This window comes from Myotis davidii, unplaced genomic scaffold (genome assembly GCF_000327345.1).
Source record: "Myotis davidii unplaced genomic scaffold, ASM32734v1 scaffold749, whole genome shotgun sequence".
NCBI classification, from domain to species: Eukaryota; Metazoa; Chordata; class Mammalia; order Chiroptera; family Vespertilionidae; genus Myotis; species Myotis davidii.
Genome location: NW_006300030.1, coordinates 938,618 through 952,519, shown reverse-complemented (window position 1 = coordinate 952,519; position 13,902 = coordinate 938,618). Strand labels below are relative to the sequence as shown.

General features: G+C 41.4%; 1 protein-coding gene across 1 annotated transcript in view; it reads left to right on the top strand.

Annotated features, from left to right (window-relative positions):
• The first annotated feature begins 408 nt into the window (after positions 1-408).
• CCDC3 (coiled-coil domain containing 3) overlaps positions 409-13,902 on the top strand; it is a 146,511-nt gene continuing 133,017 nt past the window's right edge. The window contains exon 1 of the mRNA XM_006776180.2: positions 409-444. Within this exon, the coding sequence (XP_006776243.1) occupies positions 409-444 (36 nt within the window). The remainder of the gene's footprint in view (positions 445-13,902) is intronic.

Here is a 13,902-nt window from a genome sequence, read left to right as displayed (position 1 = left end):
ATCAGCAATGATCGCTGCCTCATGCACACCCCCTACTGGGGATTGAGCCCACAACACAGGCATGTTCCCTTGAAGGAATCGAACCCATGACACCCCCTACTACAGGCCAACACTCTATCCACCAAGCCAAACCAGCTAGGGCTGTTCTACAGCTTTTTTATCCACTCATCTACTGATGGGCACTTGGGCTATGTACAGATCTTATCTATCTATCTATCTATCTCTCTATCTATCTATCTATCTATCTATCTATCTATCTAGCTATCTATCTAAAACCCTAATATGCAAATAGACCAAATGGCGGAACAACCGAACAGCTGAACAACCAGTCACTATCGTGTGCGCTGACCACCAGGAGGCGCATGCAAAACATGGCAGGCTTTGGCAGCAGGCTGCAGAGAGTGGAAGATGGCGGGTGCCGGCCATAGTGGGATGGTGGAGCAGGTGAGCGGGGTGCCAGACTAAGGCAGGGTGCGGGTCGTTGTCATCGGGGTGAGCTTCTGGTGGTTCCTGAAAATTCTTTGCTCCCGTGCACCATGGTCCTGCCCAGCGCTTGCACCTGCTGCTGGCACCGGTCCTGCTCACATCCGCTGCCGGTGCCGGAGCTACCACTCACACCCGCTGTTGGCACCTGGTGCCTTCAGCGGGTTTGAGCCGCAGCTGCTGACTCCCATCACCCCTCAGGGTTTCTCCACTTCCCCCTGCTCCTGAGAGGTGATCGAGGCCGGTAGCCGCCTCTTTCATCCTCTGCTGGCTATGGCCCTGCTCGCACCTGCAGCCTGTGCTGGACCTGCTGCTTGCACCTGCTGCTGGAGCCCAGCACTGCCCGGATGGCTCGGCACTGCTGGTGGGTGTGGGTAGCTGCTGCTGGCCCCGATCACACCTGAGGGCTTCTCCACCTCCCAGTGCTTCTGAGGGGCAATTAGGGCAGCAGCCACCGCTCACACCCACTGCTGGCGCTGGCCCCAATTGCTCTGCGCTGTCAGTGTGTGTAGGAGCAGTGGCAGCTGGGTGTGGTTGCTGGCAGACAGGGGACAAGGGACTGTGGCGGGAGGGCCCGGTGGGGGCATGGAGGATGGGCTGAGATCCACCCCTATGCCCCACGCAGCCTCCTGGCCCACAGTTCCTTTCACGGTGCACGAATTTGTGCGCTGGGCCCCTAGTTGTAAATAACACTGCTATAAACTAGGCATTATACGTTCTTTCTTATTGGTGTTTCTGGCTTCTTAGGATATATTCCTAGAAGTAGATTACTGGCTCAAATGGCAGTTCCATTTTTAATTTTTTGAGGAAACTCCACACTGTTTTCCATAGTGGTTGTACCAGTCTGCATTCCCACCAACAGTATAGGAAGTTTTAAAAAATTATTTTAAAGTGTAATCAAGAAAGAAATTGAAGGTCTCACATCCAATAGCATGTAAGGAAAACAAAAAGGTAGGAATCCAGAGATGACAATATTTGGCTTAAGTCAAGCTTTAGGCTGCTCTGCCTTGCATTCACTGCACACTGCTGTCTCCCTTTGCTGTCCCTTTAGTTTGGCATCCTTGTCTATCCAGGTCTAGGTCCCTCAACTTCCAATATAATGTCCCACATGACCGCTAATCTCCTCCTCCCAGATGTGGTACTCGTTTCTTTCATGCTTTATAAAAACCATGTGGACTTGGCTCTGAGACTACTTCATGGGACTTGTCCCAGGGGACGTGGCCCCTGCCCCAAATCCCACAAACACTCAGATGCCAAAGTTGGTCTTGGTTCCTTGACCACTTACTACCATCTCATTAATTAGCATTAATTTGTAAATTTGTAGTTTTCAAAGTGCTTCCCTCTTTATATTACCTAATTTATGTCTCACCACAACCTGCTGTGATAGATGAAATTGGGGCTCAGAGGATTTAAGGGTTTGCCTGTGATTACACAGCAAGAAATGGCGGAGTTGATATTTGCATCTAGATCATCTGCCCTCAGACTGTGTACTTTATCCACGACATCTCACTGTCCCTGGGAAGTCTATTTTGGTCGAAAGCCAAAGCAAACCAATTGGGATCTCCTGAGTCTGGGGTGGCCCACTTCTCAGCTCTGGGGTTTCCTCTGGCGTCTCCTTCAAGACTATCCACTAGACAGCGAAGCAGAAATCAACACATTCACATGCTTAACTCAGAACAAGATATTATGGTATGGAGCCAAGATGAGATGAGTATAAACAAACATTCACATAAAAATGTGCAAGATTTTCCATGACTGGTGTTTTACTCTGTATTGTAGTTGTATTAGAAATAAGACTTGACATCTGAGAGTGGTGTGGAGAGAGGAGCTCTGAGAGTGAGGTGTAGAGAGAGAGAGAGAGAGAGAGAGAGAGAGAGAGAGAGAGAGAGAGAGTTTTATTGTATTCTGGTTGCTAGACATGCATGTTGGAAAAAAAAATTACTCCATTTTGGGGACATGGTTTTTTATTCCTCAGTGAGGTATTTCACTGAGGATGAGCCATCAAGACTATTATAAAGTTACTAGGATTCTCTAGGTCTTAAAGGAGTAAATCTGTAGATGAAAAACAGTGAAGGATTTCAGGCCACGTGGTGCACAAGGAAATACTTTACTAAAAGGACAACATCACTGTAAACAGCTCAAGGTCACCTTCAAGGACTACCTGGAAGTTCAAGTGAGCAGGTGGCCAGGACTTGAGCAACCTGGAACTTATTATACCTGTCCTCCTTGGATGGCTCCAGCTGTGTACTTGTGAGTACTATCAACTTGCTGGATAGTCAGGCTCCATTGATAGCTGGGGCCCACTGGCTTTTGTCAGAGTCATTCTTGGGTGGGCAAACATGTTAACACAAATCGACAGGGTTACAAATATTAAATTCTTGAGTTGAACTTAAAAGCAAATCTGGGTGAAACAGTGGGGCCTTTCCCAAGCAAATTCTGGGTATCCTTAAAAACACAAATGATAGCCTCCATGCCAGCTCTCTGTCCATTCCAGGTTCTCAAATATCCTCATCATGCTCATGAGTAGGGGACAGACCACCTGAACGAAGAACCTCATCTCTTTGTGACCGAACTTTCAGAGGCCAGTATGCATTGACTATCACACTGAGAAGGAAGTTAGAGGTCACTAACCAGTGTAAATGACCAGCCAGGGTGCTACTGGCATTGGGGGCAGGAAAGTCTTTTCCTGTGAAACTTTCTTGTGCAGGGAAAATAGCATCCTGGTCCCTACATATTAATAATGAATCCACTAGTTATTGTGACAACTGAAAATTGCCTTTCCCATGGTTCCACATATTGGGGGAGAGAAGAAAAACACACCGCTTTCAGCTGACACTGCTGTTTGCAGGGAGGACACCTTGGTCCCTGGAGGGGGAGTGGCTTGCCTGAGTTCATAATGCAAATTGGTAATGAAGTCAGAATTTTACTCTGAAGAACTGCTGGTTACCAGAGTAGAGGAGGTTTGGGGGACTAGTTGAGAAAGGTAGAAGGATTGAGAAGTACAGATGTATCGTTACTCAATAGGTGTGGGGTGTAAGTATAGCATAAGGAATATTTCCAATAATATTGTAATAACTGTGTTATGGTACCTGTTGGGTACTGGAAATATCAGGAGGAACACTTTGTAAAGTGTATGATTATCTAACCAAAATGCTATACACCTGAAACGAATACAAAATAATATTGAATGATAACTGTGATTGAAAAAAATATTAATATTAAAAAAATAAAAAAGAAAGAAGAATTTTATTCTGAGATATCTTCTTTTATTTATTTTTTTAAAATGTGTTTTTATTGACTTCAGAAAGAAAGAAGGAGAGATAGAAACATCAATGATGAGAGAGAATCATGGACCGGCTGCCTCCTGTACCCTCCCCTCCCTCACTGGAGATCGAGCCCACAACTCCGGGCATGTACCTTGACCCGGAATAGAACTGTGACCTCCTGGTTCATGGGTCAGTGCTCAACCACTGAGCCACACCGGCCAGGCTCTGAAGTCTCTTGAATCATCCTCCTGCTGTTATCCACCTATAAAGTAGGAATTACTTTATTAATTACTAAATTAATCATTTAGAAATTACTAATTATTAATTTAGGAATGACTAATTTACTATTCATGGCCAGTATTTGTGAAATGTGTTAAAGTCCTATACAAAAGATACTAAATAACTACCACAAATTATTTATGTATTTATAGCTCAAGGCACCATCAGCAGGAGTACAGATTTTAAAATAATAATTTGAATTGTAATCCATTCTGGAAGTACTTTTTGTAAGACGACAGATCAGGAATGGCTAGAAGAATGCAACTGCACTGAGGCTGACAGTCCCAGAGGGCAGGTCTAGAATAGTCTCTTGAGACGACAGTGCTGAGCACCAAGCCTGGCACGGAGCTGACAGCCGGCAGTGTTTGTTCATCTGCACTGACGCACATGCCTGTTAGCATTTGAGCTGCTCTCCCAGAAAGTTTGTCAAAAAGTGTCCCTTGAAGTTTCATTTCTAATTACTCTTGTTTAGGCTCCCCTGGATTGTGGTGAGGAAACTGGACTCTCAAAATAGCCCGGATTGAATGGGTACATGTGCGGGATGTGGCCCAAACATGCCATTGGTGCTGCTGGGTGGGGTGCATAGAACAGGCCTGCTTGCCAGCTCATGAATCCCTCCCTCCCAGAAGCTCTAGCAGTGTGAGCAAGATGCTGCCTGCCAAGGGCTTCGAGCTGCCTGGAACAAGGTGCGGAACAAATAGCCTTATTATTGTTGCTAATCTGCAGCTCCTGGGCTCTGCGTCTGGAAATACAAAGAAAGGAATGGGGCTGGGTAGACAGAAGCAAGTGTATCTGAGCACCCCGGGCTGCCGTTTGCTCCGTGCCTTTCCATCAGGAGACACTAAGCCTCTGCTTCTAATCCTCAGCAAATCCTATGCATTTGTCTGAGAGGAGCTTCCTCTTCTGGAACATAAATGCTACATTTTTTTTTTTTTTTATGAAACAATCAACTTTTGTTTCATCCCAACAGAGCTCCTACCCAGCCCCAGGCTGCTTGTCCTATCTGAATTGTGGTAACACTATTCTCTCCTCCAGCTCTGTCTCAAATCTGTTAGAGACCTCCCTGGAGAAAAGCTGTTTCTTAGGGTTCTAAGTCGTTAGTTTCATTCCTCCAACTGGATCCGGGGCAGAAATAGGGCAGGATAGGCACTCAGGTATATGCCCGCCAGTTTCACTAAATTTGCAATGCAGAGTGTCCCCAAGATTCAAGGGTGCTCCTTTGGAAGTCTTAGCTGCCAGGGAGTTCAAAGCTTAGAAATGGCTTTGCAATCATTTTGTAAGCTCATGCCTGATAATGGCTCTGCCTGCCAGCTTGCTATAGACCAGGTCACTGGCCTTTGCAGTTTTGTTTTCAAGTTTGACAGAAGCAGAACTAGTATTGAAGCAGCATTTATAGTTCTTTTAAAAAATGACCAAGATTGCCATAGAAACTAAAGGCAAAATGACAAAACTCCAAGGTGGGGGTGGGCATCCTTTGCTTAATTGGTTATGAAGATATGTGAAAGGAACAGAAAGTTCATGCCTGGTAAAATGATTGATCTGATCAAGAGGAGGAAATGAAAGAATAGGCAACACACCCTTCAGGAGGCCCAGACCAGCACTGTTGAAATCATTAGCTCTGTGGAATTGTCTTTAAAAACAACATTTTTAAAATTATAGTCTTTATTTTTATCTCCCATATTTTTTCTTTAGTTAATCCTTACCTGAGGATATTTTTTCCATTGATTTTTTTTCCGTTTTTTTTTTGGGGGGGGGCGGGGAGGGATGATGAGAGTGGAAGGGAGAGGGAGAAACAGACAGAGAGAAACACTGATGTGAGAGATACACATTAATTGGTTGCCTCCTGCATGCACCCTGACCAGGGCTGGGGAACCTGCAACCTAGGTACATGCCCTTGACTGTAATTGACCCCGGGACCCTTCAGTCCACCGGCCGACACTCTATCCACTGAGCCAAAATGGCTAGGGCTGGAATTGTCTTGATTATAGAGTTTTAGTTACATACCTCTAAGATTTATGCTGGGATAACAACAACAACAAAAGGTTATGTTACATTGACTATTATGTGATTAAATAGAATCGCTGAAGAGAAAAACAAATGATTAGCATATATGCTTCTTGGCTAGATTTTAAATCCTGCTAAAAAATATCACCTGAGTTTCATCAAGGACTAAGTAAAAATGTAGAGTGTTCCCTAAGTTTCAGTGAATTCAGTCACTTCACATTTTTTTCTGTCACTATGTAGAAAAGACATATCCCAGGTATTATATATATATATAATATATAGTATATAATGTATTGATTTCAGAGAGCAAGGGAGAGGGAGAGATAGAAACATCAATGATGAGAGAGAAACATCTATTGGCTGCCTCCTGCACTCCTCTCACTGGGGATCAAGCCCACAACTCAGGTAGGTGCCCTGATAGGGAATTGAACCATGACCTTCTGGTTCAGAGGTTGATGCCCAACCACTGAGCAACACTGGCCAATATCCCAGGTATTCTAAGGGCAGACAGTGTTATAAAACATGAGGTCCTCTCATTCTCGAAAGTTTTATTTAAAACTTAAACATGTAGGAGAGAACAAAATTAAACCTCTATTTGAAAAGTGTACTTTTGTTCCAAAATGTTCTTTGTAAAGATTATAGGCCTTTCAGAACTAATTCCTATAGATCTCTAATACAGAAGCAGCTTGAAAAAGCTGTAGGTTATTAAGGCTTCATGAGGAAAGTACTATTGCATATAATTTCAAGCCACACCTAGTTATCAGTGTCTAGTTAGAATGCTGGTGGAGAATGGCCATTTAACTCTTCTTTATGAGTAAAGTAAAAAATAAAGATATATTAGGATAAGGGATGATGTTTTGGTTCTATTAAGATAGTGCTATTTCCAGGTGCTATTTCAGATTTAAAGCAGAATTCAGAAGTACTAGAAATGAGCTAGAACTTGTGGGTTGATAATAAAATTGTTTTTCATCTCCAGTTTCTTCAAGAAAATAATTATCCAAGTAAATTTTCTCAAAGCTCTGGTTTGAAGATAAAAGCCAGAGTTCTAGCAATAAAATTTGGCCTCAGGGTCAAGGTCTCTATTAAGGCATCAGAAATATTTAAGGGGTATCTCAAAGATCCTCTCAGCTAGACAAGAAGACCTCTAAGAATCTTAAGATTATTTCCCTCATAGTACTCTGATTTGTAGCCCCAAACAGAGACTGTCTTCAAGATATTTGTGTCATTTTTGTCTAATAAAGTGGATAATAATTCATTTATTTCTTCATTTTAATCCTCACCTGAGGATATGCTTTTTTATTGGTTTGAGAGAGAGGAAGGGAGAGAGAGAGAGAGAGAGAGAGAGAGAGAGAGAGAGAGAGAGAGAGGAGAGAGAGAGAGATTGGCCATGTGACATCGATCAGTTGCCTCCCATACACACCCTGACCAGGGCTTGAACCCGCAACTGGGTAGGTGCCCTGACAGGTAATCAAACTCATGACATTTCAGTGAACAGGACAACACTGCAACCAACTGAGGCACACCAGCCAAGATGAGTGGATAGTCATTTGATACATAGAAAACTACAAATTTTTAATATAATTATATTAATGTACATTTAAAAGATAGAGACAATTCAAAATGAAAAGATGTCTCAAAACCCCCAAACTTTTATGGAGCGGAAGCAAGCTGAGAAGGAAACTCATCTACAAACCTGGGTCATTTCTTTTAGGGAAAAAATATATTGCAGAGAACAGAGCTTAGAGCACAGAGAGTAGAGGTAAGAGCCACAGAGAATCTCTAGGAAACAGAAATGGGCCATAGTAAAAAAACTGGCTCCATGTGCCTGGCTGTATTTAAAAATTGCCATGGACCAGGAAGTGCTGTGTGCCTTCCATTTTCAACCTTTTCAAGTGGGAGTTTGTATTGCAGTTTTCCTGTTCTTGCCTCCTGTTGTATGTGGGGTGTGTGAGGAATAAAAAACTTGTCCTTTTTGCTCATAACGCTTCAAATTAAGAGCAGTTGCACCCAAGAGACCTTGGTTGCATTTGGACCTGATTTGGATGGTAAGGTTCTCTACCTGATGCCATAATAGGATAAGATTTGGGGAGTTTTGAAGGGGATAAGTATATTTTGCATGTGAGAAAGACATGATCAGTTAGAGGCCAGACAGTACTTTTGTGAGCCTCAGTGAATCTCATCTCCTGGTTTCCAGACCTTTGTAAGGTTCCCTCCCTCACGGACTCTGGGTTTGGCCATGTGACTAACTTTGGACAATGGGACTTTAGCCACAACTGGAGATTTGATAATCACATGCATTTGGGGCTTGTTCTCTTGGAACAGTACTCCCTGAAAGCTAGACACTGAGCTATGTGAAAGCCCAAGCATCATCTGGAGAAAAACTGAGGCCCCAGAAAACACTTCAAACTAAGCCCCAGCCAGTGGCCAGCACCAACTCTCAGTCATGTGAATGAGGCCATGTTGGACTTCCTGTTACCCCATCACCCCAGCCAATAACACATGGAGCAGAAGAACCACCAGATCAAACAATAGAATTGCACAAAACATTAGTATTATTGTTTAAAATTATTAAATGTATGTGTGGTTTGTTGTAAAGTAATAGATAATCCAGAGAGGTGGATAATAATTTTTTGATAAAATTACATAATATCTTTTACCTCACATATGACTTCTGCCGTACAGTCACAAAAAGGGCTTTATGTAAAAATATTCAAGAGTTTATTTAATTTTTCCAAAGTGTGTTGTTAATCCTTTGATGTTTGAATCTCTTTATTTCTAAGTATCTTTTATGTAATCATTCTTGTTTATTTTCTCTTCTTCAATTGTTAACTGGCCAAATTGTGCTATATTTACATTTATTACTGGCTTGGCATCTATTTATTTTTTACATTTAAAAAAATTATTGATTCTTGGAGAGGGAGAGAGAGGAAGGAAAAGAGAAATAGAGATAGAAAGATAGAGAAAAACATTTATTTTTATTCCACTTATTTATGAAATTATGGGTGGATTCTTGTATGTGCCCTGACTGGGGATTGAACCCACAAGTTTGGCATGTTGGGATAATGCTCTAACTAACTGATCTACCTGGCCAGGGCCAGGCTTGGCATCTTTTTCAAGAAATTCTGAAATATTTTTTCAACTTCCTGAAATCCTGCATCTGTGAAATATTTACAATTTCTTTTCACAGTGACTTCTATTATATTTGAATTTATTATCTGCTATAATGTTGGTGGGATAGATACTAATGTCTTAAAAGGAAGGTTATTTGGGGATTAATTTCGTAAGTGGTCAGTTTATTAATGAATAGTTTTGCTTTATGATGACTTTGCTTCTCTTAACCAATGAAGATAATGGATACTTAGATAGTGAGGGGGCCCCCACTCTACTTATAGCTGAGCAGGCCCCAGTAACAGACAATGCTGAGCTTTCTGGCAAAAGCTGAGTTGAAACATGTGATTTAGGCTTATGGTCTAAGAGAAGCTTCCTACTCCTCACTCTGAATCTAACTCTTGGTACAACCCAGTCAGGTATGACTTGAAAGGAAAGAACTAGGGAGAGGTCTAGACCTCAGGCTTATTCTAGCATGCCATTAGAAGTGTGGGAGAGGGAGAAAGCAAAGACAAATGCTCTGAGAATTCAGTTTCTGCATAGTCTGCAAGAGGAGGCTGAAGGGAGTGGTCTATCCACCTGTGTTGTCCTAAAAGGTACCATTAGTCTGCTCACTGGCCAATGTGACCTAGTGAATGTCCTGGGCTCTCATTAATACGATTAGTAAATTTTCATCTCTTATGGGAAGGAGGATGGAGGAAGAGGAAGGTAGAAATATTTAGGAGTAGGAAAAGAGGACTGAAGACTCCCATTTGTGTATAATATACATTTTATTTTGGGAGAATCTACCCATTGAGTGATGGGAGGTTGGGAAGTTATAAAGCAGAGAAAGGAGGTAGGTGTTATATTATGAGGGCAGGCCACTCTGTATTTCTGTCTTCATTCTGCCCAGTGGAAAGGAGAAAAGAGATTTGAGCAAAGGAACCACACCTCTAGGCAGAATTGCTTTAGCAACAGACCAAGAGAAGCTGGTCACAGGATGAGTTCTTGTCCAAGTTCAAATTCTCAGAACTTATTGCTGAAAAAAAAAGCTGCATGATTTTTTAAAGCCAAGTTTTACTAAAGTCTGAATTAGGAGGGAACTGCCTTTAAAAGATGATTGGAGTAGAGCAAGAAGCTCTTGTGTGACAATCTGGAGATCAGTGAAAGATGTGGTTGTGATTGAGAAGAGCAGAAAGATGGGGAAGAATTGATGGTACCTCAAATTAGCTTATTCAAAAAAATATTCCAGAAGAGTTATCTAATTTTATTGGCAATTATTATTCTTAGTTATTTCCACAAATAGAACTTTTACAGCTGTATTATATTAAAGCCATAATCTACTTCTCAAAGCCCACATGAATTAAATATATGATAAGAGAACATTTAAACTGAATAAGCAGTTTTAGTGCTGAATAAACTGGAAAAAATGCCTGAAAGCTGAAGTTGTACATTTTTATGTAAAGATACATAAATTCATTTATTCATTCAACAAATATCAAATGTCTTCTCAATGCCAGTCATCATATCTAGTGTTCATTTATTAATGCAGGTTGGAAAACTTACTTTTAAAATATGTAAAGTGGGGTTACTGGCACTAAGTCATAATATTTTTAAATGGAACAAGGTCAGTAATGGAAAATTTAGGCAAAGCAAAAATTCTTCTACAAAGAACTTTAGCTTAGGTATAGAAGTTGCTGAAATATTGACCACATTAAGCCTTTGCAATGACAGCACAGATAGAAAGATCAATAAATGCAGAGCGAGTGAAAAATTATTTAGAGAAAAAATACACTAGTTGTGATGCCTTTGTGGTTTTGCTACAAATGAACCAGTTGGACTCTTTCTTGATGCAAAAAACAAAGGCTGTAATCAGCACCAGTTTTATTTACATTTCAGAGTAGTCTTTATTAACCCTTTTAATGCAATACTTTTATTATAAATATGAGAATATTCAAATTTCTTCCTCACTTTCTGTTCATTTCTTAACAGTCATCACAATAGCCTACTAAGCTGAAAATCCTAGGAGATCTTTCCTCGGGAATAAGAGGCCATTCCTCCAGCACGCTTTTCGACAGGGTTTTAACTCTTCTATGCAGCTGGCAAGAATATTGAACTAGCAAACTGAAAACACACAGTGTATGTATGCTTGGTGTGTTTATAAACTCTCCCATGCGTGCTATTCTATTAGCTTCACACATTCCCCAAGCAGCTTCTGATGAGCTGAGCTATCAGGCAAGTGCTTAGAGGTGCAAACTGGTCTGGTGTGCACAGTTTGTGAATTTCCAGCTGAATATGCCCAGCTGTGGGTCTCCCCTCCAGCTGGAGGGGTCTTGCCTTCTAAGAACTGTTCCACTCAATTTGCTATGGCTTCTATCATCTCTCCAGGAGACTCCATTTCCTATGAGAAAGAGCCACTTACTGACAACATGTCAGGGACACTCGGAGCAGCTTCATGATAATCACACATATTTCCTCTCCCACCCCTCCCCAACTGTGGCTTATTTCTTTGTTCTTTCATTTCGTTACGAGGAAATGGATGCAAAAAAGAACGTCAATGAAACCCACCTTGCTCTCAGTCTGAGGGTCGGTTTTCTAACATGTAAAGGGAAGCTTGGCTTCTTAGAGACCTGAGACCTTGTGCTTAATCTTAACTTTGTCAGTTACACATTGAAATGAAGGTGTTCAGAGGATGTTGAACAGATTTTCAAGCCATTATTTCCCAGGTATAGGTTTCATCTCCAAAGGCAAGTTTTTCTCTTTCAGATTTATTAACTGTAGCAACTTGAGTATTGATGGGTGTGTACTCCAAGAGGCATTCATTGCTGTAAACTCAGGGCCTAGAATAGTGTCCAATACATAGTAGTTGAAGGGTAAATGCTGAAAATGATTTATTAAAATGTAAATGTTGAATGATGACTTCAGAGGGTCAAAATGCTAGTAGTATCTAAAAAATTATGCAAGAGGATGTTGTAAATTTGGTTTGATAGACTTAAAATTACATCAAGGATTTTTAGTCTCAGCTTGGTTACTTGAAAAAATCAACTAGTCCCCCTATCTCCATTTTGCCAACTGTGCAAGGGGCTATTGACAGTGTCTCCATCATGACAGTAGAGTGAGGAAGTAAGCATAGTGCTTAACCAATGTGCTCATAACCTACCAAAGATGGACCCATTTCAATGGGACATTTGTCAACCCCAAACTTAGCTCATTCTTTCTCTGAAATGCAGATGCTTAAAATGGCATAGTTTAAGATATCTATCAAGAGTTTAGGTCCCTGATTTCTGTCCTCAACTGACAGTACAGAATTGGGATGGACTCACAGTCATTGGAAAGGTCTTTTAAGCTAAATATTGGTCTCCATATTTCGTGAATTTGGAACTATCATAGACAATGGCTACATGTCCTAAACCTGATTCTGAAAATGTAGCAAGTAGGAATGTGCAGGGGAGGAAAAATGCAGTTGTCTCTCAGCCGTCGCAGAACATTCCTTTTATAGAACAAGACTCCAACAGAGTTTTAACATACAAAGTTCTCTCATAAGAAGGAGGACCCATTTGGGAACCAGAGGATCCCAGGCAGGGATTCCTAACCCTAAGCCCTGTTCCCAGCACCCCAACTGCCTGCAGTTATGTGACCCTGGACAAGGCATTTAACCTCCTGAGACTGTAGCTTCTTTATCTATAAAATAACATTGGCTTCCTGCCTCCCAAGGATACCAGAAGGAAGAACGAGTTAACATTTATATAGGAGCCCCCAAGAAAGGCACCACATGAGTAGCGAATGTGATAGATTAGGAAAATGTCTTTAATTTTTAATTTGTTGGTCTCTGGTCTGAATTTCTGGACCTATTCCCCATATCTATGCAGTATTATAATAGCAGACAAGCATAAAAGAAAGTTCTAAACTGAATTCAGGTTCAGATAAAGAAGCTAATTCAGGTGGGATAACTGAATCACAGTTGCTAGGCTTTTGTTGTTGTTGGTTTGCTTGTTTGTTCATCATTTAACTTTGTAGAAAGGAGATGTGTGGGAGATAACTTGATTGCTACTGGGAGAAGTATCTGTCTTTGGACTGTATCTGTATTTAGACAAGAGATAGGCACTCCTACTGGAGAACAGCAATAGGCATAGATGGAGTGGCCACAATTTGGTCAACTCCTGGAAGGTAGGGATCATGTCTTATGTCTTATATCTCCAGCACCTTTCCACTACCTGGCATATAGCTACTACTTAGTTTGTGTTTATCTAATGCAGTGGTTTTCAAATAGTGTGCCACAAAAATTTTGAAAACATGCAATACCTGACTATTTAGCCAGGTACACTGACCTCTTTTCCCTAATATTGTTAAAAAACTGACAATAGTTAACACAGCAATAGCTGTCCGGTGTGAATGAATCAAAATTATACTTATTTTTTTTGTCAGATCAGCAAAAATAATGTTAAAATTTTTTTTTATTGTTTAAAGTATGACATATAGTATTACATATGTCTCCTTTCTCCCCCCATTGACCTCTCCCTGGCCACTCCCAACCCCCAGCACATGCCGTCAGCCCCCAACTGTCTGTGTCCTTTGGTTATGCTTACATGCATGCATACAAGTCCTTTGGTTGATCTCTTGCCCCTCTTCCCCTCCCTTCTCCTGCCCCCCACCCCCATTCTCTCTGAAGTTTGACAGTCTGTTCGATGCTTCTCTGTCTCTGGGTCTATTTTTGTTCATCAGTTTATGTTGTTCATTATATTACACAAATGAGTGAGATCATGTGATAGTTATTTTTCTCTGA